The following is a 26,927-nucleotide window of genomic DNA, read 5'->3' on the forward strand; positions in this document are numbered from 1 at the left end:
ACTTTGCAAAACAATTTCTTGGTTTTAATAAAAGTAAACAACCGAGCTTAGTTTGCTGGCTTTCATCTACCCCAAAATGACATAAAATTGGGGCAGAAAAGAATGCAATTTTCGTGCCTATTCAAAGGACAACGCGTATTACTCAAAAAGGAATTAACTTTTCCACTACCCACTCCATGTGCTAAGTATTCAGGCTGGAATGGGAGCATTCTCCAGATGAGCTCACGTTAATCCTAAAATCTGCCCAAGTGCTGCTGTTTTGCCAAAAAAAAGCCAAAAAACAACCACAGCAACGAGGAAAGGCAAAAATAACAGATTCTAGGCGTAAGAAGCACGCACACAAATTTAGCAGGAAGATAGAATGAGAATTACGCACATTCTGACAATGTACACACTGAGCTTCGGTACATGGCTGCGTATACGCAATATGGCTCCACTTTCGTTTTAATATGAATGCTAATAGGCTAAGTCGGGATTTCTCTGGACTCGCACTCTTCTCTTACTTCGTCCCTTTTGGCTCTTTGGGGTCCTCGAAATGTAATTTTCCCACAATTTTTGTTCACTTTACGCATGGAGTCGGAGACCAGACAATGCGAGACCGAATGAATGGAACACTTGGCAATATGGTGCAGAAAGCGCCAGCAACGGCAATACACAATGGCCAAGCCATTTTTATCGCTTTCTATGCCGGGGCTTATGTTCTGCAGTTAACCAGCGAAGCCCAGTAAGCCCACTGGGCCAGGCATTCCGTTCCCCATTTACTGACATTTAATATGACTTTACTTACGCAGCCACCACCCAGTAGTCACCCACCGAAAAAAAGGAGGACAAGGCACTACCAAGAAATCTTTCCCATATTATGCAAACGTCTTAGCCAGAGCAGTGACCCCCAATGACCCAAAGCCAGCACAAATACATAAATATTTGCGAATACATATGTACTTTTGGGCTTTACTACACTGAGAAACTAGTTTGCTGATTTATTAAAACATAAATTTAAGGATTAGCATAAAATAGAAAGCATTTTGATTAATGGTCTCTCAATTTGTTGAGTTTATGAGTTGTTTTATGGCCATTAATCTGAGTAATTTAAGTTTAGATATGGTAAATAATCTTCTTAAGATAATCTGTATTATAATCTGCTATCAAAGTTGAGGAATCTGAATCTAGATAGTCCTACCACTCACCACTCTTAATAGTTCTTTTCTCAGTGCACTCGTCTACACTCGTATTTTCTTGTATGAGCCATCTTTTGTCGTTAACAAGCCTGCACTCTAATTTAGGCGACTTCGCATTGTGGCCATTTCTTTTCCTGCAGGACCATTCGGCTAAGGCGGCTAAGGATGTTTATCGTGGAAAATTACGCCATGTCCCGGCTGCTATAATTGGCTGTTAGGTCCGTTAAGATTGCGCTTCAATTTCAGATAGGTGACATTTCGTTGCATTTTAATGAGCTTCATTCCACGCGGCGCCATGCCATGCCACGCCGCACCACGCCATTCCATTTCATCAGCGGCTTATCGACTTATCTGCCAGCTGGTAATTGCGTGCTAAATTTTATGCTGACTTTGGCCAAAACACAACACAAAGGCAACGCAATATCCGACATCCACCTAGGCCATAAAATTGCTGTCTAAAAATCTGTCCAAGCAGCAGGTTTTATGAATGCATGGAATATGTATGGCCTAATCAAAGGCAATGCCAGTCAGATGTGTCTAAATAATTCAAGTGTTTCGAATAAACACATTTAACAGGTCGACGCCGAAGCCAAAAAGTCAGCCAAAGGGCAAAAGCAACTTTCGGCATTAACAAAAGCCAAAAAAAAAAAAAAAAAGAAACAGCTCAAACGGCAAAAGACCGCATAAATGATGCAAAGTATTCCTCTTTTTTTGCCCCTCGTCTTTACCCTCAAACAAGTTTAAACAAAAATCTCTTGTTTTTTGGGTGGGTAATGAAACTGCAAGGAGGCGCCGGCAGCAAGGACACGGAAAGGCGGAAGGAAAACCAGCCTTGCCGCCTGCTGCCTACACCTGCTGACAAAGACATTTACTCAAAAAGTTTTGTGCCGGGGCATGGCATGGCGAAAAATAAAAGGCAAAACAAGGTATCCACAAACTGGGACACCGGGGCACGACAAGCATTTCTGGCAAAACGCCCGCGCCCATTAAGGGAGCCCACAAAGGGCGCGTTTTTCATTACCATCGATGGGTGGTGGTTGGGGGTGTGTTGTTGCTCGTGGGTGGTTTAGCTCTTAAAAACGCCGGGTAAAAGGCAACAAAAGTCAAGGATACTGTCAAAAACTGCTGGCGGGCATTTCCTCACTTTCCATTTCACTTGTCCTTGCAATCGCTCCATCGTCTGTTGACTGTTTCTTTCTTATGTTTCGGTTTCTTTTTTTTTTCTTTTGTTTTTGGGAGCTACCATCTCCTTCAGTTTTGGTGGATTTAATTATTTGGGTTCCTGCGGGCAATACCCTCAACCGAAAATAAAAATAATAAAGGAAGTGTTGTCGTTTTTATTTGTGTTCCCTTTCAGGCTTCGACTTTGAAATGTTGAAATGAACAGCCAAACGAAACTCTCTCCCTCTCTCTCTCTCTCTCTGTCTCTGTGTCCATTTATTTAAATTTATATTTATGTGTTTATATTTGGCCTGGCCCCATTCATTTATTATTCGATTTGTTCACTTAATTAAACCGAATTTAATCACAGCCAAAATTGTTTGTTTATTTGCTTATGTGTATCTTAGGCAATTAGACAAAAGACTGCCCGAATTCTCTGCCACAATAGCCACGTTGAATTTAAATAATAAACAATAATAATTAGATGGCAAGAGCACAATTTATTGGCACAGCCAAATGGGGTTTAAGCAGCGCTCCATTATGTTTATTAAAACGAATTTATTTAACCAGTAAGTCAGGAAATTTAAGGCCATAGATAGAGCAGAAAACACTTTAATATACACAAAAGAAATGACAATTTATTTGATCGGAAAATATTTGATTTCCTTTTATGCAAAATAATTTTCATGTCAAAGCGCCTTCGGGCAACATTTTGGTTTTGAATTCCAAAAAGTTGTAAGTAATTTTATTAGACAGAAATATTTTTAATTATTTGCCTGCCTGTCATTAGTTTTGAAGACTTAAACAAAATGACAAACTAAAAGCCATAGACTGAAGTCTAACTAGAACATGACCAAGTCGAGTCACAGAAGCTGCAAATAAATGGCCAGCCACAAATGTCAACTCGAATGCTTCGAATCAAATATTTGCTCTTGCTGTCGGAGAAGATATTTCATCAATTTTGTGTTTTGGCATGGTTTGACTGTCGTTGAAAATGTTCAATAATATCCTACTAGTATTAAGCAAAATAACCAATATAAGATACTTAATAAGTGAGATAATATAACACAGATATTAGCCTAATAAGCCATGTAAAAACGTCCAATCTAGATAAGTTAAAAAAGGCGTTTAACTAGCTGGCATCACGAAATGTCCTGTCTATAAAATTGGAAAGTGAACTAAAATATTATGGCAAATCGGTTAGGAAGAAAATGCTTATATCGTGTGCTGCAACTGACCCCTTGCCTAATTAGCAGCACGCACACAGACATGCAGTCTCATTCACACACACACCCGGGCTCAGTCCTCAAACAACGGCTTACAATTTAAGCTAATTACGTGGTGCACGTGAGGCTATGATTTAGCGTTTAGCATTGCAATTAAGCCGACAACTGGCCAGAGGAGCGGCGGGAGGGAGGTGAGTCCCAGACTGTTGGCAGCTTAGGGCTAGAGCAGCTAGCCTTATCATATCAGGAGCAGCACGCAAAGTAGCCGTAAGTAGAGTGTGTCAAACCATAATGGACAAGGGCGACAATAAAACCGAGAAGAAAACAAATGCCCGGCGAATAAAACAAAAGCCAATGCCCGTTGACAAGTCGCGAAGGCCAACAGGCTGGAGAGGAAAATAAAAAGCAAACATATATATATATATACGAGTAAGTCTAAGGACCAAAGGATAACCAAAACGCGGATGCGTGCACGGCGGACGTTAGTGGGTTAAGTTATGGGCCCACGACCGCAACGAAACGCAAAACCATGGGGGCGTTGCCAGAGAAGTGCAACAATTAAATTTAATTACCAGTGTCATAAATATGCCATGTCATACCCAACCGCGACACACTCACGCTCCCACACCCACACACACCCCAACCACAAACGAATGCAATTGCCTAAGCAAAATAATCAAATAACATGCTGCCACGGAGCCCAGAGCCCAGAGCGATTCACAACCGAATGCCGACCAAAAAGCCAGTCAACCAACGTGTAAATTACCACTGCACAAATTAATTATTCAAATGTGCACACTCGAATGGCTAAACAAACGTCGCATCTGTGTGCGTGTGGGCCTTGGCATTAGTTGGCCGAAAATGCAGCAACTGGGCCAAATGCAACTGCTACTGCAACTGCAACTCCAGCGGCAGCAGCATCAGCAGCAGCAGCAACGGCATCCTAATTAGCCCTAATAAAGCGCCTAAGCATGGATTTTGGTCGAGCGCAGCCTGGCTAACCAAAATTGCTGCATAATTTCAAGTCCGACCGAATACTGTGAAATCAAGCATCAAAAGCCCACTGAATTTATAGGGAGATGAGGTTAGACCAATTTTCCAGGATACTTAGCTAGGCTTGCACCGAGAAATCGTCTTAGAAATTATCTGATTTTGCTAAGATTTATTCCAAAACGGCTTGAAATATGTTTAAAAATTCGCAAAAGCTATTCTTTCTATAGGAATAATACGTTTAATCTTTAGTCTGTCCTTGCAACTTGGCACACTTTCTAAGCCTAAAACTTGTATATAAAAAGGATAATACACACACACCTCTTACTGACTGTCACTCCAAAAGTCCTGTATAAAATTTAACGGTAACTTTAACGGTCACCTTGTGAAAATATTGACAATAAAAGAAATCGTAGCATACTTTTCTGCACCGGCAGCAAAATTAGCCATTAGCAAATCAAAGATTGTGTTTACCCCCCCGTAATTCAACGCCCGAAGACGTTTTCATATTTTCACTATTTTCACGCTCATTATGCGCCAGGCAACGCTCATTGCCCCGATTCCTGGCCCTTGGTTCTTCGTTCATCGTTCTTGGTCCTTGCTTGTTGGTTGTTGGCCCTCTTACAGCAATTACCTGAGCTGCTGGCTCATTTTTATTTTCCTTCTCGCGCTACGATTGCTGCCACATTTATTTTACTTACTCGCTGCTTCTGCCATTTTTGTTTCTTTTTTTTTCAGCTATTTCAGCTGGCCACAAACAAAAGGAGGAGCAGAAGGAGCAGAGGAGAGAGCGTGGCTTGGCGTCATAATGAGCTCAAATTTATTGGGTCATTTGGAAAAATACGAGAAATCTACTGCGGCAGCAACTCCTCCTCATTTCATGCGAGGTATGGACATTCCTTATTTCGCTTTTGCTATTTGCCATTTAGCCAGAAATTTTAACATCAGCCAAAAGAAGCAGAAAGGAAAACACACACTGGCCCAAATGAAAACGAAAGGGAAAGAGGAAACTAAAGAGTATCTGAAAATAGTTGCTTATTATGGCCTCTAGATTTCGTTCTGGTTTCGTTTATTTTTTTAATTAGTCAATAGTTGGAAATGGCTAAGGGGAAAACTATAAACCTCTGGAAGGAAAAATGAACTGTGAAATGGGTAGAAGAGAAGCTAATACATATTTATTAGCTGGGCGGTTTTTGTTTTAAAGGACTTCGAAAGGACAGCAGAACAAAGGCAGAATTAGTTTGGTAACAGTATCTAAAAACTAAGCAGCTTAAAATGTGTCTTGGCCAAAGGTGACCAGTGAGTAACCACTCCATCTCAAAGAGAGAGAGAGTGATTATCAGCAAGGCTCTTACTTTCTTCACTCGAGCGAGCTCTTGCCTTAGTCACTAAGTAACCAAATAATTCCCCTGCCAACAACTATATTAATCTCTCATCTGGCAAATACAATTTGTAATTAAATGTCGGTAATTAATTATGAATTCCAGTGTGGCGAATGAACTAAATCTCTCTCTCTCTCTCTCTCTACCAATTCGACTTCACATTTATCAATTTCGATGGCAGAGGAAATAGGGAGCAGGAACAGGAAACAAGGAAACGAGGACGAAGAATAGCAGCAGAATCAGGTAATAACCAATAACCAAGAACCAATCGATGCACGGACAATTGAATTAAAGCCAATTGCAGTCAGTGCGTGCATGGGACTGGCTCGTTTTATTGTTATGAATTATGTTTTGTTATTATTGCCATCGACGTGGCCAATATAACCGACCATATGCACTATGCAGAACACCGGCCAGGCCTGAAATGTTGGCTAGTTGTCTGTGGCCGCCCCGGTGGATGCTACTATTTACATTATGCCATTATTATTATGGAATATTTTCGTGTGTATGGGCGATTGTGCGGTCTTGTTTAATTAGCCAAATTTATGTACGAATGCTTTAAAACAATTACCACAACGAAAGCCACGCCCACACGCGCCCCCATCGACATAAGTATGAGCTATGGGAGCGCTGTTAGTTTGCATTTGGAATTTTGAATAACAATTGGAACTTAATAGAGTTGCCTGGCTCTTAAATTAAATTGCATTTTGTGGGGCAGTAAAATTAATGGTGAACATTCAGGCAAGGATTCTGGACCAAGGATACGGGATACGGGATAGGGGATCCTGGGGGTCCTGAATAATGGCTGTCGGGCCTGGCCAACCGATAAATGCAGCTCGATAAATATAAATATGAATGTCTTTAACTATTATTCCATGTGATTGCTGTGGCTTTCGTGTGTCTTTAATTATTTAACCATTATGTGCGTTGACTTATTTATGAATGGCCTGTGAGTGTGTGTGCGTGTGAGTTCGCATGTATATGTGCCTGCATGTTGGAACATATATTGGCTCCTCCTCGATTTTCGTCCGCGGGCGGGACGCACTTATTTATTGATATGTCTTTCATTTTTAAGCTCCGGCGGCTGCCCGCAGTATTAAACGGAAATTAAAGTTGCCGATATATTGCCAATGTGAAAAGATACACACACGATAGGCAGGCGTTGATTTTAAAACCCCATTTTCACGATATATATATATATATATACCTATACATTGAAACTGTTTCTTTGACCTCAACCCTTTTTTATAGGGAATTACTTTGATACTAACAGACTTTTATGGTATGAAAATGGGAGTGGAGAAGATATTTGATATTAAAATCAATAGTTTTAAGTATATTAACCTAAATATCTCAATGTTCATAGGACACAAAAACATAAGTGCTATATAATTTCCAATGATTTTGATTTTTAAGTAGAGAAATCATCTTTTTTATATGCACTACTCATGTTTTTTATGTTTATATGGCAAATTTATTAAGCAAAGTTAATCCGCTTTTGATGCCATTGACAATGATGAGTTTTGATATTATTTTTTCAGTTTTCAAATTCCATTTCATTACTGAATTAAAGTTTGCCATTAAACCAACAAAACTACCCACGACCATTCATAATTTATACAGACGTATCAATCGGTTAAGCCCGACTGGCATATTATGCGAGTAAACGAACTGTGATTGTCACATCGAGAGATTTGCCTTTCCTTTTGGACTTATGCCATTTCAATCAGATCCGCCCGATGTTTTTGCAACTGCTGCATAATTGTTTTCTATATAAACTGCAGTTTTACATTGTTTCAAACCTTCAGCGCAATTCGCAATTCGCAATTTGCCATGGCCAAAGCCTACGGCCAATGACAATTTATGAAAAAAAGATGATAAACTGGCAACAAAACGAAATAAAATAGAATCCTTGCCAACCAATTGAAGTGCGAAAACACGGCATACATATTTTTAATTAATTGTTAAAAAATACAAACAATAAAGCAGCACTATAATGCGGGCGAAAACAAAAAAAAAACAATCGCAAAAATCGTATAGCTTTATTTTATATTAATTATGCAGCTGAATGATTGCAGGACGGCCATTTAAAATTCAGCAAGTGCAGTGAAACAAAAACAAAGATTGCAATTAAATTGTGCGATTGCTTTATTTTTCTTAATGCCACTCGTCAACGCTTTTCTCTATATATATATATATCTCCCTCGATATCTGTGCATATGAATAATTGTATTAAGGACTCCAATCTCAACAGGTGACAGGAACTTACCTCGGAAGAAAACAGGTCCTGTTTGGGTCTGTTTTTGGGTCTTTTTAGCCTGACTAAGCACTTTGACCCGATTGTTCGTTTGTTTATTTGTTTGCCTGGCTCCTTATTTATGGCTGTTTTGGCTTGGCACACACACCATCTATGATATATATATATATATATATGTATTCAAGGATCACTGGGGCACAGGACACACATAGGATATGTCACTTTAATATGCGTACGGCTCGACGTTGTCGTGGAGTCCTAATTTAAAATGCCGCACAATTTTCCGAGTGCAAATATTTAAATATTTTATTTCCCAGCGCTGCTGATTGTTTACGTTTGCTCTGGCGTCTGGTATTTTTCACTCTTAATTTAATTAAAAATCTTCGTCTTGCTGTCGGTTTTTGTTGTCCTGCGGTTAATCACGATTTATGTTTGTGTGTCGGTGTGTGAATGTGCGACTGGCGGTGCTGAATTCTTGGACAGTGCTGTAGGCCCAATGCTATTTCGCGAGAGAGAGCGGGTAATTTTTGGCAAGCCGAGAGAGAACGCGCGTTGGTGCCAAAAAAAACGGTAAAAGACGACACGCGAGAGTGGACTTTCGAATCAGTTTTGAGAACCGAAATCCCGAAACGCGATTGGGTTTACCGGTTGGAAAATTCGCACTTTTTTGGTTACAACAACAGTTATTTCAGGGTTTATTTTTGGCTTAAAACCAACTTTCAGTTTCCAATTTAACTTTTATTTTTAAAAGTATTTTAGAGTTATTTTCTCTGATATATCTCCAGTGAATTAAATTCAACACTTATTATTTCCGACTATTATAATAAAATATCGCGAATTGGATTTTTGCGACTCGAACTTGTGAAAATTTAGATTAAACACTTATTTTCTGGGTGGCAGTGGGACGAGAGAGAGCACAACCGTCTGCTAGCGCGTTTCGAATGGGACTGAAGACCGTTGATTTGAGGTGTCGTAGATTGCACGAAGATGACCGAAGTGGTCTTCGGCAACCACTCGTTGATTCAACAGTTAGCCGAAGCCCGTACGAAAAAGGACGAAGGGACGAGCGAGGGGGTTGCGAATGAACGACCAGCACAATGTAATTGGTATTAGAGCCTCTTCTGCTCGGTGTGGTTGTTGGTGTTGCTCTTTTTGTTTGCCGTTCGACAGCCGCAATGAATGTGTGCCACAGGCGAAGAGAAAATTTCTCACGCAAAGAGGGTTAATTGTGGAACCTAAGAGAGAATACTGGGTTGGGCTGTGGAGGGTATTTAAGGAGGAAATAGTTGTAAATAGTTGGAATATTTCTCAGGAATCTCAAGCATATTTACTAAAATCTTTAAGTTTTTAAGAGGTAAGCAAGCAGTGTTAATAAAAACTTAATAAAAATTGTAATTTAAAACGTCTCTCTTAATTTATATTCTTCTTTTTAAGCACTTTAGGAATATATTTTTCCTTATATTTTATGTCTTTTACCTGTTTCTTTTGTTTATTGTTATTAACTGTCTTCACTATGTTTAACCCAATTTCAAATGAGTTAGTCCCCTAAGGATTTGAAAGCTTAAAGCTATTTAAAGCTTTCGTTTATGTTTAATGGGAAATTAATGGTAATAACCCTTTTCTGTCTGGACGAAAGGGAGATTTTCTCTTTAGTTGATCTCATTTAGGTTTTAAAATTCTCTTTATTATGCTTCATATTTTATTGTATTTATTTTTAGTTTTTTAGTTCTTAACAATGATTGTTATTAAACGAAAATAATAAAAATGAATTAACAAAATCTGAAGTATGAATAATTGAATAAATTAATATATAAAAATAACTAAAAATATCGATTCCTTTGGATTATTTGGCAATATACAAAAATATATTTCGATTTAAATCAAAATAATTTTATTTCTTTTATATTAATAGGTTCCTAAAATGATAGGGAAAATATTATTATTACTCTTCATTCTATTGTTAAGCTGAGAAATCCAATGAAACTTCTAAAATTACAAATTTATTCTTAACATAAAACTGTAAAATCTAGGTGTTAGCTTTGAGCCTTCTGTAGGCCTTCGAAGGCCTCTCAAACTTGACCATGTTTATTGATATTTTGCACATTTTTCTTTCTTTTCCCCCACAAATATCCGAAAATTCTAAAATTAAGTAAGAAACTCTGCTAATTGACAGCTTTGCGTTGCTCCCTTCTGTGCTGCGGAGTTGGTTGTTATTTATAGTTGTTTTTTTTTTTTTTTTTTTGCCTTGTTACTGGTCTCGTTCCATTGGCCATTCTTGGCCATTTCGGTTGGCCATTGTGGCCATGGACATGAACATGAACTTAGACTCGGGTTCGGGCCTCATCTTCACGCTTCAAGGCCGACACACACTTGAGATGCGCCCCCAATTCATTTTCTTTTCTTACTTACGCTCCTCGAGCCAGTTTATTGTTATTTTGGCCGTTTCTGTTTTTGTTTTCTGGCCAACTTCTTCTTGCACTGCCATCTGCGAATTGAAGCTTACCGCCGCCCACAGGAGTAGCTACTCTTACTGTTAGCAGCTCCTTTGTCCTGTTCATCCTGCTGGACCTCGACTGGTCAGTGTCCAAGGCCCAGTTTGTCGACTGCCCCAAACTATTTGCCATGCCCCCGCTCCCATAATGAATATTTATGAAGATTTAAAAAACATTTTCTTCGCGTCTGTTGTTTTATGATTTGCAAGTGTGCCCTTCTTTTTTTTTTTTTTTCTTTCCTTCTGCCAGAGTGCCGTCAGCTCAATGGCGTGCAAAGTTCTGTGTTTTCCGCCCTGAATGCCACCGCCGAGATGTACATCGGACATTGGACATGGCACATGGACCAGCAGAGCCACCGGAAAAGAGGAACCACATCCCATGCAACCCACAGGCGAAATCATTCTAAATACGCACTTTGCCATCGTTTTCGCTGCTTTGTCGTTTGTTGTCTCAATCGCTGCAGTGAGAGCAAAAAGTTTGAACTCTTTTTAGGGATAAGCTTCAAAAATTATAAGCTCTTTCTGCGTATGATTCAGAAAACATAATTATTAAGAGAATTATCAGTTTATCAAATTTTAAATACATTTTTTAAGCGGTTTTCTAGATTACCTTCCATTTTTTCTTTAGTTTTCTGAGCCGCCCTACTCTCTCTCCCCAAAATAAAAAAGAACTTACCCACTTTTTCTTTCAGTGATCATTGGTTTGCTGCTGCCACTTCTGCTGCTGTTGTTTTCATTTTGTAAATGATTTTATTATGTGCTACAAACGCCCCCATCGATGGCGTGGGTGGTGATGTCCATCGTGATGCTGTTTCTGGTGGATGGTGGATGGTCAGGGTGGAGTGATGGCAGGATGGCGTATACTTGATATTGCCAGTGCCATCGGCCAGCGGCAGGAGCAAGGACGAATTTGCGTCCGGCATGGCTCCTTGGTGGGAATTTATTGATAATTTAATTTGACATTTGCGGTCCCTGATTGTCATGATTGTTTTCATTTTAATCGTGTTGTTTTCCTAGCCGCTCTTTGTTCTCTTCATTGTTTTTTTTTTTTTTTCGCTTTTTATTTGCTCTTTTATATGCATTGTGTATACGATTTTTTTTTCATTTTTACATCGAACCTTTGGCTATTTGCATTTAGGTTTTATGCTCTTGTTTTTGCCGCTTTTCAGCGGGACTCCTCATCATCATCGAGAGGGGGCGGGGAGGAGTAAGGTTGGGAAACAATATCGATGGGGCGTGCTAAAGGAATTTACATGCCGTTATGGCCCTTTAAAGGATCGCCCCGTTTAACTTTTGTTTGCTGCTTTGTGTTTTGTGACTTTCCCCCACGCTTTGTTCAGCTTGGCACATTGCAAATTTGCATGCGAAAACAATGAAATTCATTGGTCCTTGGCTGCCCTGGCTGCTTCGTGTCTTATTGAAATGTCCTTCGTCCTGGCAGGCCTCTCCAAATACCTTGAGCATCAGCAGCAGCAGCAACAGCAGCAGCAGTAGAATCTACAAAATGTAATGTCCTTAATGACATTGCCAAAGGAATTTTAATTAAACTATTTCCTGCCTGACTTGCTTGCCGTTGCTGTTAGTGCTGCTGCCACTGGGCGTGGCTAAGCAGCTTCAAATGTGCACAAATATTGAAATATTTATGGAACCAGCACAAACACATGAGCTTACAGTCGAAAAAAATCAGACACCAAAGTCTTTTTAATGGAATTCCTTATAGAAATTTAGTTCTGAGCATGAAACCCTTAAAAACTCTAAAGGAAACCCGAATAATTGGTTATAATTTCCAAGAAAGCACTAACTAAATGAAATCAAACTCAGTTACCAAGGATTTTAAGTGTAGAGAAGTCCATAAAATGTATAAAAACTAAAACATCTTTGTTTTATTTTCAAAATGCAGCAGCAGCAATCAGAATATATGTTTAAAAACACAATTTTCAAAAAGAAAATACAAAGAAAATCTATTCAAAATAAGAAAGTATTGAATTTCTTTGTGGTTTTTCCCCTGTGCAAGAGCAGCAGCAAGCATCAGCCGAGGCATCAGAGGCATCAGCAAACCGAAACGATCCAAGGCAAAACCCAACCCAAATCTGAACCCAATACGCTGCCTGACCTGGCCCGTAATGCAATTTTAATTTCAGCCAGCAGCACAGCAGGCAGGCAGGCAAAAGTCACGGGGAGGTCATATGGCAGCAGGCATCAGCTGTGCAGCACCTTCTAGGAGGATGGCTGTAAGCAGCACCCCAAAAAATGCCACCCCAGCCATCCACCTTGTCGCGTTCCGTTTCCGCCAGAGCTGCCATCATTTCCGCTGCTCATTTTTGACTGACTGCTGACAAATTTGTATGTCTTCGCTTTATGTTTTTGTGTTTGTCTTGTTTTGCTGATTTGATTGTCGAAATGCTGAGCAATTTCGATTGTCATTGTCTGTGCTGTTGTTGCTGTTGCTTTTACTTTAGCATTTTCTTTAGCATAAGCATGGGGCAATCAACGGCAATCCTGCAACTTTAACATGCTTAAAGAGGTGCCAAAAGCGGGGCATAAATTTTGTGGTAACATAGCCGCAAGTTTTGCGCCACCAAAACTTTGCATCAATATGCAGGAGTTTTCCCCCGTATTCCTGGGAAATGCAGCCATAAGGAAATTTCATTATTACCGCGCTTACACGCTAATGAAGCATGTAAAATGTCAATGTAGTTGTATGTACTTACATCTACACCTACACTAACACATACGTACTTCACTCCTTGGAAGCCTTTATGTACACACCAACACACACATACACACACACACATGGGCGTTTGAATTTGTGTACGAGTTGGGTTTCTAGTTTTATTGCAAATGTGTGTAATGAATGTAAATTAGTAAAAAGTTTTCGGGCGGCGGCGGTGGCGGGGGAGGTGGTGGCGTCAAGGCGCCAAGGAAGCGTTTGCCAAACTATCCTGCGGCTGGCAAGGATCTGCTCCTTGTGCACACACATGTGCGTGTGTGTGGGTGCGTTATGAATAGCATTCGAATTAGGATGTCGGGCAAGACGAACTGCAGGTGTGCGGTTGTTAATTATGAGCAACTAAGCTACCATTTTATCGAGGCACTCAGAAAAAATTTATAATTTATGGATTATTCTTAATCTTTGAACAAGGGAAAACTGCTTAACTTAAGGTTTTCAGTAAATTATTAGGGATATTCGTTTTTAACTCAATTTTATGTTCTTCTTACTAAAATTAACTCCCTAATAACAATCTTTATTTTGATACTCATGTATACTAACCCCATCTCATAACCTTATGTAACAAGCTTAAAAATACATCTAATTAATAGCCCGTCAATCATATCCAGAAGTCCCTTTTTAGCCGTGCAGCAGTACCAAAGGTATTACGCCAAAAAATAGCAAAAGCAATGACCCTCTAAGCCAATTAGTTGGCTATGCAAATTAGTTGGAGATATTTCGCAAGTTTTCCAACTGTTAATTATCATTTAACTAATAACATTTAATGGCAAACACAGCTCTGCACTTTGAGGCATTAGGCGGAGACCAGTAAAAACTTTAAACTTCTTTGGCCAACTGAAAGGCAGTGAAAAGCAGTGCAGGGAGAGTTTGGGTGGGGTGGCAACCGACAGCTGCAACTTATTAGATGCGTTGTCTGGTTTATGCAAAACCAAAGGCAACATTGGCCCTTGTCCCTTGGAAAACCATGAACCCACCAGCCGAGATCCTGCACCCAGCATCCTGACCCACCACCATCACCTAGTTCCATTTAAAATAAGCAAAGCAAACTAACAAAATTCGTTTATCAACGCCATGCTGTCTGCAGCTCAAGGAAAGTTCAACCAAGGTGCAAAATAATTTGTTGCAATCAGCTTAGCCCTGGCAAGGGTTCCCGGGGATGTGGGGGTGAGAGGATGCCCTTCGCCCTAGCCCACCCGAAAAATGGGGGCCACCGTTGCCTGGCCGAGCAAGTTTTCAATTTAAGTTGAATTATTATGACCTTAATTAACACGTCGTTTCATCATCAAATGCCGCACTACATCTTATGCTTTTGTTGCAGATATTTCGGCATGGCGCCTGAGCTTCAGGGACCAGGTGGATGCAAGGATACAAGGATGCTGGGATGGCTCTCGTGGGTCTCGGATGAGGACGTTGAGCTGCTGATTCGATTTTCTGCAGACATGCACTTTTCACCAGGAAAGGAGCTTCAACCAGCAGCCGTAGCGGGAACACCAGGAGCTCTAATCCCTGCGCCAAGTAACTGTTGCTCCGGATGGTCGGGCGGGCTGCCTCAAACCGTTTCTGTTTCTGGGCTTTACTAATTTTGGTTTTAATTAAATTCAAACTATGTTGACGCTGCCGGCACTGACGACCTCCGACGAACGGCAATCACGTGGGTGATGGCCATGATCCCCATACTCCACCTCATCATCATGGCGATGATGATGATGAGGCTGCTCCATTACTTATGTAGCTAAATTTTATGCACCTCCTAATTGAATGACCGAAATGTAAATTGAAAATGCCTGAAAAGCTTAAATGGCATAGCACTTAAAGAGCCAGGACACTGGGAATAAATGTCTTATTTATCTTACTTTGATCCTTGAAATTTGACACTTTTAAAATTGGGTTTCTAAATGGTTTGAATACAAAAACAGATAGGGAGTTCGAAACCCTGAATTAAACTTATTTATAGTTTATAAGACTTACTACTTTTTCGCTCTGTGTAGACATACACTCGCATAAATCTCGGAATTGGCCAGCCAAAGCAGTCATCATCAGATGGCTGGCTGCCTTACACTATTTGCCTTATGATTTCTTTTTAATTTCCCAACGGTATTTAGAGAAGAAATTTAATAATATCAAATTTGTGGATAGCGAAGGGGGAGGGGGGTGGTGACTGAGTGAGTGAGTGGATGTCCTGTGGAAACTGGACAAGTGCATGCGTGTGCGCCATGTGTGTTTGTGTATTTGTGAGCAAACATTCAACAGCGCACAACAATGCGATCTCGCTTTTTCCCACGTTTCCTCTGCGGCTTTCCCTTTGCGGGTGTTCGCCTGCGTGTATGTGTGAGTCTGGACTTCCGCTTGGCTAAATGTGTTTACACTTTTCTTTTTTCAGCCGCCGCTGCTGCCCCACTCATAATTTCATTTTGAAATGTTTGCCTAAGCGACAATTTTACTCTACGTTTCTGTTGTTTTTCACAGCCTGACATATGGCACTAAGCCTGGCCCACATTATTAAAACCAGCGACAAAAGACAACCTAAAATGGGCAAAACTCAGTCCTCGGTCCATTTAACAGACTCCAGAAGGCGATGGCTGAACCTGAACCCTTGGTATCAACACTCAGCACGTGATTTGCATACACTTAGGCGAACGCCCCCAGCCACCTAACCACCCCAAACATCTGGCCCACACTTAATTACATGGCAAATGAAAAGTTGGCGGGAGGCAAAAAAAAAAGTTAACGAAACCAAAAATATAAACACAAAAAAACAGGAATTAAATGTGCGTTAAATTGCCAATAAACATGGCCTGCATCTCAATGGCAAAGAAAAGCGAAAGGGTTCTTAAAGCAAAACCAATGTGCCCTTAGTCGTTTGCACTAAGAAAAAAGTGGGACCAAAGTTAGTATAACAATTTTAAAATACCAAACTAATAAGTATTTTAATAAACCAAAAAGAATAAATTAAATTAGGCAATTAAATGAAAAGTTTACCGATAACTAAAGATTTCTTTGGTAGACCTAAAACCATTTTGAATTATTGAATTAGATTTAATTACCCTATCTTATTCCAAATTAAAATTTTTAATCAAAGTAGGCTGTAATACTATTTTGAAAAGTGAGCCCTGACTTTTGTGCTGGCACTTTTGGAAAAGTCACAGTGCTAGTCTCATTCTCCCGACGACAGTCACAACGAATACAACCAAATTAATACTTGTCTTTTCGGTTAAAGATATCAAAACTTTTCTTCTGATTTCCCTTTATTGATTTATTTTTTGTCGGAAATGGAGACCATGCGAAACAAGAACGCTCCACGAGTTAAATACTCCCCTCCTCCGAAGGTGGAATCGGATGTAAGTTACTTTATGGCCAGTATCTATTATAAGACCTGAAACACATGCCGCCATACAGACGGAACTTAAGTTCACCGACGACGAGAAGAAGACAATTACCGAGCTAAAGCAGCTCTATCTGGAGACCATAAACTTGGACGTTAATCTCCAGCGCGAGATCTACAACTTGGAGAAGGAATACGAGGACAAGCATAATGTCATTTTCGACAAGCGCAAGAAGATCCTGGAGTAAGTCTGATATTTCTACTACAAACCACACTTAATCGAATCCGCACAGTGAATTCAGGAAGCAAAACCATGGTGACTCGGAACCAAGCCAAAGCGTTCCTAACTTCTGGCTGAAGGTGCTTAAATCTTCTTATACGGAGTTTATTAGCAAGAAGGACGAGAAAATATTGGAGGTGAGTTTGTGGTCATTTAAAATAATAATTTTTAATATACCTACTTATTGCATTTTAATATTCCCATCAGTGCTTGTGCGACATTCGCTCCCGTCTTCATAACAAGCCGGTGGTGAAGTTTGACATCGAGTTCCACTTTGACCCCAATGATTACTTTACCAACACTGTTCTGACCAAGACATATTACCTCAATTGTCTACCCGATCCTGAGGAACCACTTGCTTATGATGGCGCCGAGATCTACAAATGCGAGGGCTGCGAGATCCACTGGAAGCAGTCCAACGACCGTGAGAAGAAGGGTAAGCCATATGAAGAAGCCTTTGATTATCAGTTGCTTAAACCAAAACCTTGACTCCAGACGGATCGCAGGAAACACCATCATTCTTCGACTTTTTCTCGCCGCCTATTTTGCCAAACGACGTCGAGGATCCCAACTATTGCGATATCAATGTAAGATATCCCAGTTTCTAAGAATAATTTATATATATTTTTCACAGGCCATTTTGCAAAACGACTTCGAACTGGGCTTTTACCTTAAAGAGCGTGTGATTCCAAAGGCGGTGATCTTCTTCACCGGCGAGATAGCCGATTGTCAAAGCTCCACCGAATCTGAGTCGGAGACTGACGATACCGAGGATGAGTCGGATGCCGAGGAGCAATCTTCCAATAGCGCTGACAAGTAAACTCACATCCTCAATTTTACACATTTTTTTCAATTTATATACATATTTTTAACTTCACACACACCCCGAAGCACCGGGTAAAACATGGTCTGTCCTTACGAGCTAAAAAAACTACCAAATAAGCATTTCATTAAACGTATATACCAAAGGGATCGGTCTTTCTTTAATGTCTAACTAAAGGTTTTGTTTTTGGGTTTTTGTGGTTTTGGGATTCTTGGGTTTATACAATGCATTGGGCCTGGCGTATAATACAGGGGCTTGATTAGTTTGGAACGTAATACTAATGGGCTGAGCTACAGCACTCGCTTGTAGCCAGCGTTGTGGGTGTTCATCGGCTTGGCCATGTCGTCGTCTTGCTAAAATGATAATCCAGCACGGCCTATTTCGACAAAGAATATGTTTACATTACAAAATATGCAAGAGGAGAGAGTCTTCTATTGGGCCACCAGTTCCTGAGACGGAGGAGGTGATTTCGGTGGCTGCTGGTCATGATGCGGAGGCTCGTCGCTGGGCGGTACCACAACCTCTTCTCCTTCCTCTTCCTGATTAGCCGGATCCAGGGTAATGTCCCCAAACTCCTCCAAGTGGCTGGCCACAACTTCGCACTCCGGCTTACTGCTCTTAAAGCGGCGCAATCCCGAGAGCGTTATGCTTGTGCCACTCACATCAATGTAGATTAGGTTCGGAGAGCACTGTACCAGATGCTCCAGCGTGTGATTTGTGATGAGGTGATAGTTTCGCAACGACAGTCGCTCCAGTCTGTTGTCCGGCGAACGGTTGACGTTTCGAATCCACACAACGTCTGGTTGTACAGGGCGCGACGCTTGCCCAAAGCTATACATCGCCCGATCCGAGACGAAGTACTGAGGTGAAGTAGGACATGCTGCCGGGCGGTGACGCATTCGTCGAGCGTGTCCACGGTCCAGTGGGTCCAGCATGTTCCAAAACATCGGATGCTGTAGTACCTGGTCATAGTTCGGACGCGGATGTGAACGATGACGACGTGTGGGCATTAGGACATTCATCGGAGGATTATTGTATATAACCTGGTCATGCCGTGGTAAAAAACGACTTATGGCAGGATTGTTGCCGCGCAGATGCCGACAATGTTCCGCCGACTGCTCAATCAGAGCCATCACATTACGTAAGTGTCGAGCGTTCTCATTAACTTCGGGCACGTAGATGTAGGCATGTGGCGCGCGTCTGGTTTCAGGTCTGCCTTCTTGCTCGGGAGCATCGGCATTGTTACCTTCGGCATTATTAGCATCGGCTGCCGGTGGACGAGGTGGAATATCGGCGGCCACGCTTGGCAATGCAATAACTAACACCGGTGGCGGAACAGGAGCACCACCGTTATGGCCATTGCTGTGCGGAGATGAAACCTCTGATGACGAGGAAGCTGAGGTGGCTGACGTGGAGGAGGTGTCCTCATCCTCGGATTCTGACAGAGGTCTGATTCTTTTTATCTGTAGCTCTTGGCTATTCGAAGGTGGATCTGCTGGTACCGGCGACTGCTCCTTCTCTTTTCTCTCGTTGGAGTTGTCTAAATTGTATACATCAGCTGACTCCTCCTTGCTCTGGGCAATCTTACATGCACGCAGATGCTCCATGGCAGCCCGCGATGTAGACGGCTCATCGTCGTTAAGCACTTTCAGCGAATCTGGCTGTGGTAAAGCAGCCTCCTCTGTTGCGTTGCCATTGTTAGTTTTCTCTGAGTAGCCCGGTTCGGCGGGCACGTTTGGTGGCGACTCCAGCAGCAGCTCCTTGAGGTTCTCGATAGCGCTAAAACACTGCAGATCTGGGTTGTTGATTGGCGTCAAACGTAAGTCTAATGACTGAAAAAATAGTTTTTTAAAATTAGTATTCTTTTCAACAACCAATACCAACCTCAAGTTTTTGAAAGCCAAAGCGGGCAGCCATGCTCCCATAGGGAACAAACTTGCAGAGTGTTTCACAGCCCTTAAGACTAAGACGTCGCAGGGAAGGCAGCTTTGAGAGGGCCATAATATAATATGGTTCGAACCAACTATTGTCCTCAATGCTGAGATCCTATAAAAGACAACAGTTATATGTTAGCAAGACGGTTTTTTATTTTAACTCAAACGCACCTCTAGATCTACCAAGTACAACTCAATTGTGTGGAATATGCTCTTAGACCCGTTTCCCACCTTAACGCTGCAGTCCTTCAGTTTGAGACGCTTTAGCGAAGAAGGAAACTCGGATATTTGTATCTAACAGAAAAAAACTTAATAAATTATGATTGCCGAGGAAAACGTAGAAGTCGCACTCACGTATTCGAAGTCCAGGCTGACGCCCTGCAGTTCCAGCACTTTTAGCTGGGTGGACACAGTGGGGAATACAGATCTTAGGGTCTGAGTGAACTGGCGAAACTCGCCTGCCACATGCTGGGAGGACGGCGGCCCGCAGATTTTTATAGTGTGCGTCTTTTCAGTCGCTCGTCCTAGAATCTCTTCGAGAATGCCCATAGGCAGCGGCCCGTTACTGAGATCTATGCAGTGATAGAAGCGATGGTCCAAAAGAAGGCTCTCTAAACGGGGTGAGCAGCTGGAAAATATTAATGGGTTATCTAGGAAATATTTTTACTTAAAGTTGGCAGAAATCTCTTTGACTAAGGATCCCTGATAAACAAAACATTATATCTGTATTATAATTCGCAAAAAGCAATGAAAAGTAATAATAATAGCACAGAGTTTAAGCAAAAAAACGTTCAAATGTGTTACTGTCTATAGATTTGTTAAAAGTAAATTGTATGCAAAATGTTTGTTATTCGGTAAATATTTAAACGGAAAGGAGAGACTCTTAAGAGATTTGTGCAATGCAGTTGATAATGGAGGACTCACTGCATCACCGCCATGATGGAGAATGTGTCCAGGTACTGGAAGATCTCGATGAGCAGCTCATCGCAGAAATCAAGCAGGTTGCGATTAGAGTCCTGGATGGGATCCGGTTCATTCTCCTTTTTGCGCTGTTTTATCTGCGGCTCCTCTTCAGCCACAATTCGTGGCAGCGACGGTTGCGGAGCTGGTGCGGCCGGTTCCGGACCACAATACTCACTGACCGGAAAGCGGCGCTTTGGCGCCGCAAGGCACGCACTGCCCACTTCGGCCTTGTCCATGCTTGGGCTGCTCCTGCTCTTTATTGCCAATATTTTTCTGCAGCTTTTTTTCCAGCTAAAATGCAAGTGTCCAGTGTGACCACAGACAGATCACGAGCAAAAACGATGTAAGGGGTGCTCGAGTGCCGCGTTACAATACCACGTACGGGCCTCACTAGATATAGTTTTTTTTTCTAAAGATAATTTAATTTTAAAGAACATACTTTTAAATATGTTTGAAAATATCAATGAAGCCAAGCGAAAGCAACAGCAAAAACGTCTAAGATTGGTCCTTAAGCTTATGCTTGCATCCACTTACATACAAAATAAAAAAGTCCTTCCTGTTCATAAACGTTAAGTTACGTATATTAATATCCGAAATATCAATACATTTTCAGTCATTAGTAAAACAAATTTATGACATTAAAAGCAAACAAATACAATGTTAAAATCACTATCTTTTCGTTAAATTTATACTCAATTGATTCTTAAATTAAAAACATTTGGTTTAACTTCTAACGAGCTAGGAGATAACTCATGTCACGCTGGCATCACTAGAAACCGGTGTTGGAAAACGTTGCGTAGACCTTACTAATTTCTGGACCAGTCTCGTGTATTTTTGTCGCTTATTTTTGACTGAAAATGCACCTACTGAGACAGCTTCGCCAGTTAAATGGCCTCCAAGGAGTACGGCAGGTCATCCGCCAGGTGTCCTTAGCGCCCACTAAACCCTCAGCCCTGCAGTACGAGCGCGATCCGCAGCCGCTGTTTACGGATGCCGAAACACAAAGGCTGCTCCAGTCCATGACGCAACTAAACTTGGATAAAGTGTATCGGATGCGCACGGTGCCAGATAACAGCACCGAAACTAGGTTCATGACCAACGAGCAGCTGGACAGCGAATTTCAGGATGTGGTTGTGCGGGCTCAGCACATGCTACAAATGCCACCAATTGTAATGGTGAAGAAAGATGTGGAGCGGGTGATAGCCAAGGATCCGGCACTCAAGGACTTTGATACCACCAAGTACGTGTTTACAGATATTACCTTTGGTCGGCGGCAGTCCGAACGCAAGGTATTTGTTAGGGAGACGGATGGAACATTGGCCTACGCCAATCTGGAAACCACCAAACGAATGAATCAGTTGTATTTTCCGCTGGAGGGGCGCCAGTCCTATAATCCTCGCATGTTCGTATTGGAAGAGCTGCTGTCCAAATGTCTGTCGGAGCACAAATACGAGTTTATCCTCGATCGCCTCCTGGTGCAGTACGAACCCCATGAGCCAGAGTTCCATAATATATCCGCCCGCGTCTTCGAGCATCTCAACGAGTCCAAGCAGTTCGATCTTCTGCGCTCCACCCGCCACTTCGGACCTATGGCTTTCTTCTATGCCTGGCATCGTTGCATTGACGATCTGCTGTACGACATGATCCGCCGGGATTACCTGCACAATGCCGTGGAGTTGATTGCCTTGAGCTACAAAGTTCACAAAATACCAGTGGAATATCAGACTACACTTAATGAACTAGAAAAACTGCATCCATCCACAGCAGAAAGTGCTCTGGCGGAGCTGAGGACCGTCTTCCGACGACCGGATGATAAGGAAAACATTGAGCAGGAAATTCACTCGGCCATTGGCAAATCGGAGCCGGATTTCGCCGCCGATGAGATTAGTTTAAAGTTCATCGAACAGTACATTGCTAGCGAGCATTCATTCAAGAAGGTGCAATTGGAGCTGGCAGTGCAGACCCTCAAGGAAGTCAACCGGGAAAAGCTCTTGCTGTTCCAGGGTTTGAAAAAAGCACACGGTGTTCAGGCTTCGTAGGATCCTCACACTTTATTGTTATCGATTTCTATATACTAATAAATATGAGCTAGGTCAAATATTTGTGTGTATGTTTTTTGTCTCTTTATAATTCCTTAAAGAGAACCTTACTCATCTGTCGGTAATGGCCAAGGATGCACTTTCGTCGGTGCTTAAGGCATATCCTCTCGCTACTGAATCGTTTTAAACATACTGTGCAACGGTTTGGGTCGCTTTTACCTTTGGGTAGCCCCTTGTGTTTCCGGAAGAAAGTAAGCAGTTTTGCCCTAAAGCACGTTTGTTCTTTTTTTCGATGTATTAAAAATGATGTTGTTGTATTAAAGTAGCGCTTGCATTTTAGACATCTATAGCTCTTCAGGCCACTGTGTTTACCTAAGTGCTGAAGCAACTGCACATCCGAGTGGCACATGGCATTGCAAAGTGGATGAGGACATTTAAAGAGCATGGATGACTTTCGTGGCGACAGGGCAGGACAACTTAAACTGTGGCGAACTAAGAGATTCTCGTGATCCAGACGTTGGCCACAGTTAAAGCACAGAGCACTTGGTCCATAATGCACAGTCATGTGAGCCTGATGCTCCAGCAAAGTGTTTGCTATATCTCCACAGATCTGGCACTCTAGCATCCCATTGGGAAACATACTGGTATTCTCACTGACATAGGTGAGAAAGCTAACGGAGTCGGGGGATTCAATAGTCTCCTTAGGTTGAGCCTCAGGCAGATTCCACTCCTCCGAGTCCCGACGGCATTGAATTCCCACATCCTTTGAGCTCGGGTCCTCCGTTTGGATGGCGCGTTCCCTACAGGGAAGGGTTCCTTCACTCACAAACATGCCAGTGGATTCATTCAGCTTATGCTGTGCAGGTTTTTTGGGAGCTTCCGTGGCTACGCCATTTGTCATCTTATCGTGTATTCCATTCAGCTGTATTGAGTTTTCGATTGCGTATTTCCTTGACACCCACTTGGTCTCCACGCAGACGTATTCTGGCAGTTCATAGATAGGCACTGATATGGGTTTAACAAGGCGGACGGGGGCGTGGCGTGGATTGTTCCCGGCATACACCGTACTGCCGGTATTTTTAATCTTTCCCGGGATTGCATGCATCTTTTCCAGAGTTGACATCGAAACGTTGTTAAATTTCAGCTGATCAATAACTATTTCTTACCGAAATAAGAATTTCTTTCCGCATCCTTTATGTATCCATAATTGTTTACTAAAATTTCGATTTTATTTCCAAAGACGCGCATGCAGACAAAACAAGACTACATACATGTATATACCTATATGTTGTCAATAGTAATGACGAGCTAGCCTTTTTCCCGCTATATCTGATTTTTCAACATCTAATGAAATGTATTTTCTGGAACCAAACTAATTTTTTGTGTTCAATATTTTGTATGTCAATAAAATTTATTACGTAAAAATATAAGTATGTGGCTTTCAAATCAGATTAAATATTTACTAACATTCAAAATCAAGATCTTCCAAAAAAAAGTTTAAGGGACAACGCGTACTGTAACGCGCAGTGTTGAATGTTTACAGCTGAAACTGTCAATTTATTTAAAACTGGAAAAAGTATTTGAAAATAACTGTGGTGTTCCAGAAATAAATTCTACCACTTCGGTTTAAATAATTCGATATATTTTTCCTATTTAATCATACATATATTTTCATTTTGAATATGTTGATATATTTTTTTAACCGTATTTATTTTTTATCCTCTTTTTGTTTATTATTTAAATAAAGAACCCACTTTATTTCGCATTTGTATTAAAACAGAGATAAAAGTTTTACAATATTATACAGTAGATAGGTTTTTACTTAGGTTGATACGGTCACATTTCACAAAAAAAGCGGGAGCATTTTCAAAAATAACCATTTAATGCCGTGTATAATATAAACTCCAAAAAAAAGCATGCCACGAAAAAGTGGAGCCAAGCGCGCCACAAATCAGGCCAAACCGACGTTGGGCGACACAGACGCGGAGAGTGACGATAACACGGCGTTCCAATCGCCAGAACCCGATGATGACACCGACTACGGCTTAGAGTTTACTACAAGCCGTTTGACGCTTCAAGATGCCAACAATCGTCGTTCCTCAACATTGCGCCAGAACAGCGGCTTGCAGAGAGCACGGCAAGCAGATACCACCTCAAATTCCGACGAGGATTATGAAAATCACCCACCTTCGCCTACACGTCGGATGGCGAGTCAGCCAGAGAAGCGCCACGCTCCCAGTAAACAGTTCACAACCCAGTCCACCAGGTCACAAGCATCATTTGTAGGGCAGAATCAGACCAGGCGACGCAAGAATCCCAATCCTGTAAGCAGAGCCAAAAGGATGGATGAGCAGATCCATCGACTCCAAAACTATCCAGGCATGCTCATACCTAAGCGGCCGTTCTCCCGGTTGGTGCGCGAACTTATCTTAAAATACAGTAATGAGCCGCAGATAAGGGTTACCGAAGGCGCCTTTTTGGCCATGCAGACGTCTAGCGAATTGTTCTTGACGCAGCGGCTTGCTGACTCTTACATGCTTACCAAACACCGGGGTCGCGTGACACTGGAGGTACGTGACATGGCATTGATGGCCTTCATCTGCGATCGAGGACATCCCTAACCTTAATAGCTGTTAGTTTAGTTAATCGTAAGAATATTTGTATGGTGCGTAGACACGTTGCTGAATACATATACCTCCAGTTTTAAAAATACTCCTTTCAACTATAATATTAAATAAATTAACAAGCTTTTGTACCAAAATAATTTGTCTTAATGTGTCGAATATGTAAATTAAAGAAACTCGATTTTTTGTTGTACAATGATTCCATTCAATTCATCATTTCAAAATAAACTTGTAATTATTCTTTAACTATACTTTCTCCCCAGTGAGCCGCTGAATAAAAAATTTTTTAATAATCCTTTAATCCTTCCATATACATCAAATATATAACTATTTATTGCTCTTGTCTTTGTCCTTGATGGTATACTTGTCGTAGGACTTTGTGGGATCATAAGGCTCCCATCGACTGGCGGGGAAGATGTGCTTGTTGCGTTCGTACCATGAGCGGAGAAGCACCTTGCCAGCATGCGACTCCTCCTTCTCGACGGAGGCGTCACTGATCATTCGGACATCATCGTGAACGTCGAATTGGAAGAGCGGGCCAGATTTCCCGCGGGCTTTGGTCACTATAAAGTCGTAGAAAGAGTAGTGGTGAGGCAGAATTAGATCCTCCTTGACGTACATCAGCTGGTCGGCCATCACGGTCTTCAGTTCGATAAATTCCTTGCGCAAGAGCTCCAGGCACTTTTGTAGGAACTGGTAGATGGAGTTTCCCTTTTTCATCACGACATTACGCCGATGGCCGGAGCCATCCCAGTAACTGAACGTGATAGATATGTCTTCGTCCTTCAATTCCGCCTGCTGCATGACCCATTCCTGACGTAGTTGCTCGCGCAACCGGTTCTCCTGCTCTTCGCGCTCGCGATCTGGCAAAAAGGATGTGTCCACGTCGGGGTTTTTGCATATTTTCTTTTTCTTAATGGGAACAATTTCATTCTGGATCTCCGTCCATTTGGGCTTAACTTTGGGTACTTCCTCCTCCTGCTTTATCTTAGCCTTTTCGTCATCCTGGTCGTCGTCTTCCTCCTCCTCTTCATCTAGGTTAAAGGATAGTGCCTGGATTTGTCGTTTCTGTTTGTTTTTCTCCGCCTGAATGGCCTCCAAAGCACGCTGCTTCTCCCGATCCTTTTCATCCTTCTTTTGAGCTAGTTTCTTTTCCCGCTCCCGCACTATATCCTCTTGCTTGGCCTTCATCTCGTCCAGTGTGACTAGACCAATGGTCGAGGACTTAAGCTGCTGCTCCACGGCATCATAATGTGTGGCAAATTTGTTCTCAATCTTGTCCAGCTTCAGTTCCTCCTCGATTCTCTTTTTTCGGAGCTCGATCTCTTGGAGCTGCATCTCACGCTTCTTCATAAGCTGGGCGGCACGGCCAGCTTCGCTGGCAGCACCTTTGTAGTGGGCCATCCTTGCCTATTTATTTATTTCTTTATTTATTTTTATTCAATAAATTTGCAAGCAAAAATGTAAACAACCAAATAGAGTGACCGTGTCACAAATATTAAAAAATACAATAAAGTCTATAGAAA

General features: G+C 41.7%; 7 protein-coding genes across 9 annotated transcripts in view; 3 read left to right on the forward strand and 4 right to left on the reverse strand.

Moving 5' to 3' along the window:
• Nucleotides 1-9,192, reverse strand: part of LOC108115884 (cell adhesion molecule 1) — a 125,789-nt gene extending 116,597 nt beyond the window's left edge. For all 3 annotated transcript variants that reach the window (XM_041818792.1, XM_041818793.1, XM_041818791.1), the window contains exon 1: nucleotides 8,207-9,192. The gene's annotated coding sequence lies outside the window, so the exon portion shown is untranslated. The remainder of the gene's footprint in view (nucleotides 1-8,206) is intronic.
• A 7,376-nt stretch (nucleotides 9,193-16,568) lies between these two features.
• LOC108116088 (nucleosome assembly protein 1-like 1) lies at nucleotides 16,569-17,990 on the forward strand. Its single transcript, XM_017227806.2, has 6 exons — nucleotides 16,569-16,754; nucleotides 16,813-16,982; nucleotides 17,032-17,155; nucleotides 17,226-17,454; nucleotides 17,514-17,605; nucleotides 17,653-17,990. Exons 1-6 carry the CDS (start codon nucleotides 16,686-16,688, stop codon nucleotides 17,836-17,838), a joined length of 870 nt encoding a protein of 289 aa, XP_017083295.1. The 5' UTR covers nucleotides 16,569-16,685; the 3' UTR covers nucleotides 17,839-17,990.
• On the reverse strand, nucleotides 17,976-21,073 carry LOC108116087. Its single transcript, XM_017227805.2, has 5 exons — nucleotides 20,700-21,073; nucleotides 20,130-20,403; nucleotides 19,947-20,069; nucleotides 19,726-19,887; nucleotides 17,976-19,673 (listed from the first exon to the last, which is right to left on the reverse strand). Exons 1-5 carry the CDS (start codon nucleotides 20,972-20,974, stop codon nucleotides 18,273-18,275), a joined length of 2,235 nt encoding a protein of 744 aa, XP_017083294.2. The 5' UTR covers nucleotides 20,975-21,073; the 3' UTR covers nucleotides 17,976-18,272.
• Nucleotides 21,074-21,514: 441 nt separating this feature from the next.
• Nucleotides 21,515-22,838, forward strand: LOC108116090 (28S ribosomal protein S22, mitochondrial). The gene has a single exon (XM_017227808.2). It carries the CDS (start codon nucleotides 21,596-21,598, stop codon nucleotides 22,775-22,777), a length of 1,182 nt encoding a protein of 393 aa, XP_017083297.1. The 5' UTR covers nucleotides 21,515-21,595; the 3' UTR covers nucleotides 22,778-22,838.
• LOC108116091 (zinc finger protein 502) lies at nucleotides 22,771-24,071 on the reverse strand. The gene has a single exon (XM_017227809.2). It carries the CDS (start codon nucleotides 23,898-23,900, stop codon nucleotides 22,863-22,865), a length of 1,038 nt encoding a protein of 345 aa, XP_017083298.2. The 5' UTR covers nucleotides 23,901-24,071; the 3' UTR covers nucleotides 22,771-22,862.
• Nucleotides 24,072-24,581: 510 nt separating this feature from the next.
• On the forward strand, nucleotides 24,582-25,702 carry LOC108116097 (histone H3-like centromeric protein cid). Its single transcript, XM_017227814.2, has one exon. The coding sequence runs from the start codon at nucleotides 24,694-24,696 to the stop codon at nucleotides 25,396-25,398; it is 705 nt and encodes a 234-aa protein (XP_017083303.1). The 5' UTR covers nucleotides 24,582-24,693; the 3' UTR covers nucleotides 25,399-25,702.
• Nucleotides 25,703-25,728: 26 nt separating this feature from the next.
• LOC108116096 (protein FAM50 homolog) lies at nucleotides 25,729-26,884 on the reverse strand. Its single transcript, XM_017227813.2, has one exon. The coding sequence runs from the start codon at nucleotides 26,803-26,805 to the stop codon at nucleotides 25,729-25,731; it is 1,077 nt and encodes a 358-aa protein (XP_017083302.1). The 5' UTR covers nucleotides 26,806-26,884.
• Between the last annotated feature and the right edge of the window lie 43 nt (nucleotides 26,885-26,927).

Source organism: Drosophila eugracilis, unplaced genomic scaffold (genome assembly GCF_018153835.1).
Source record: "Drosophila eugracilis isolate 14026-0451.02 unplaced genomic scaffold, ASM1815383v1 contig_367, whole genome shotgun sequence".
NCBI lineage: Eukaryota > Metazoa > Arthropoda > Insecta > Diptera > Drosophilidae > Drosophila > Drosophila eugracilis.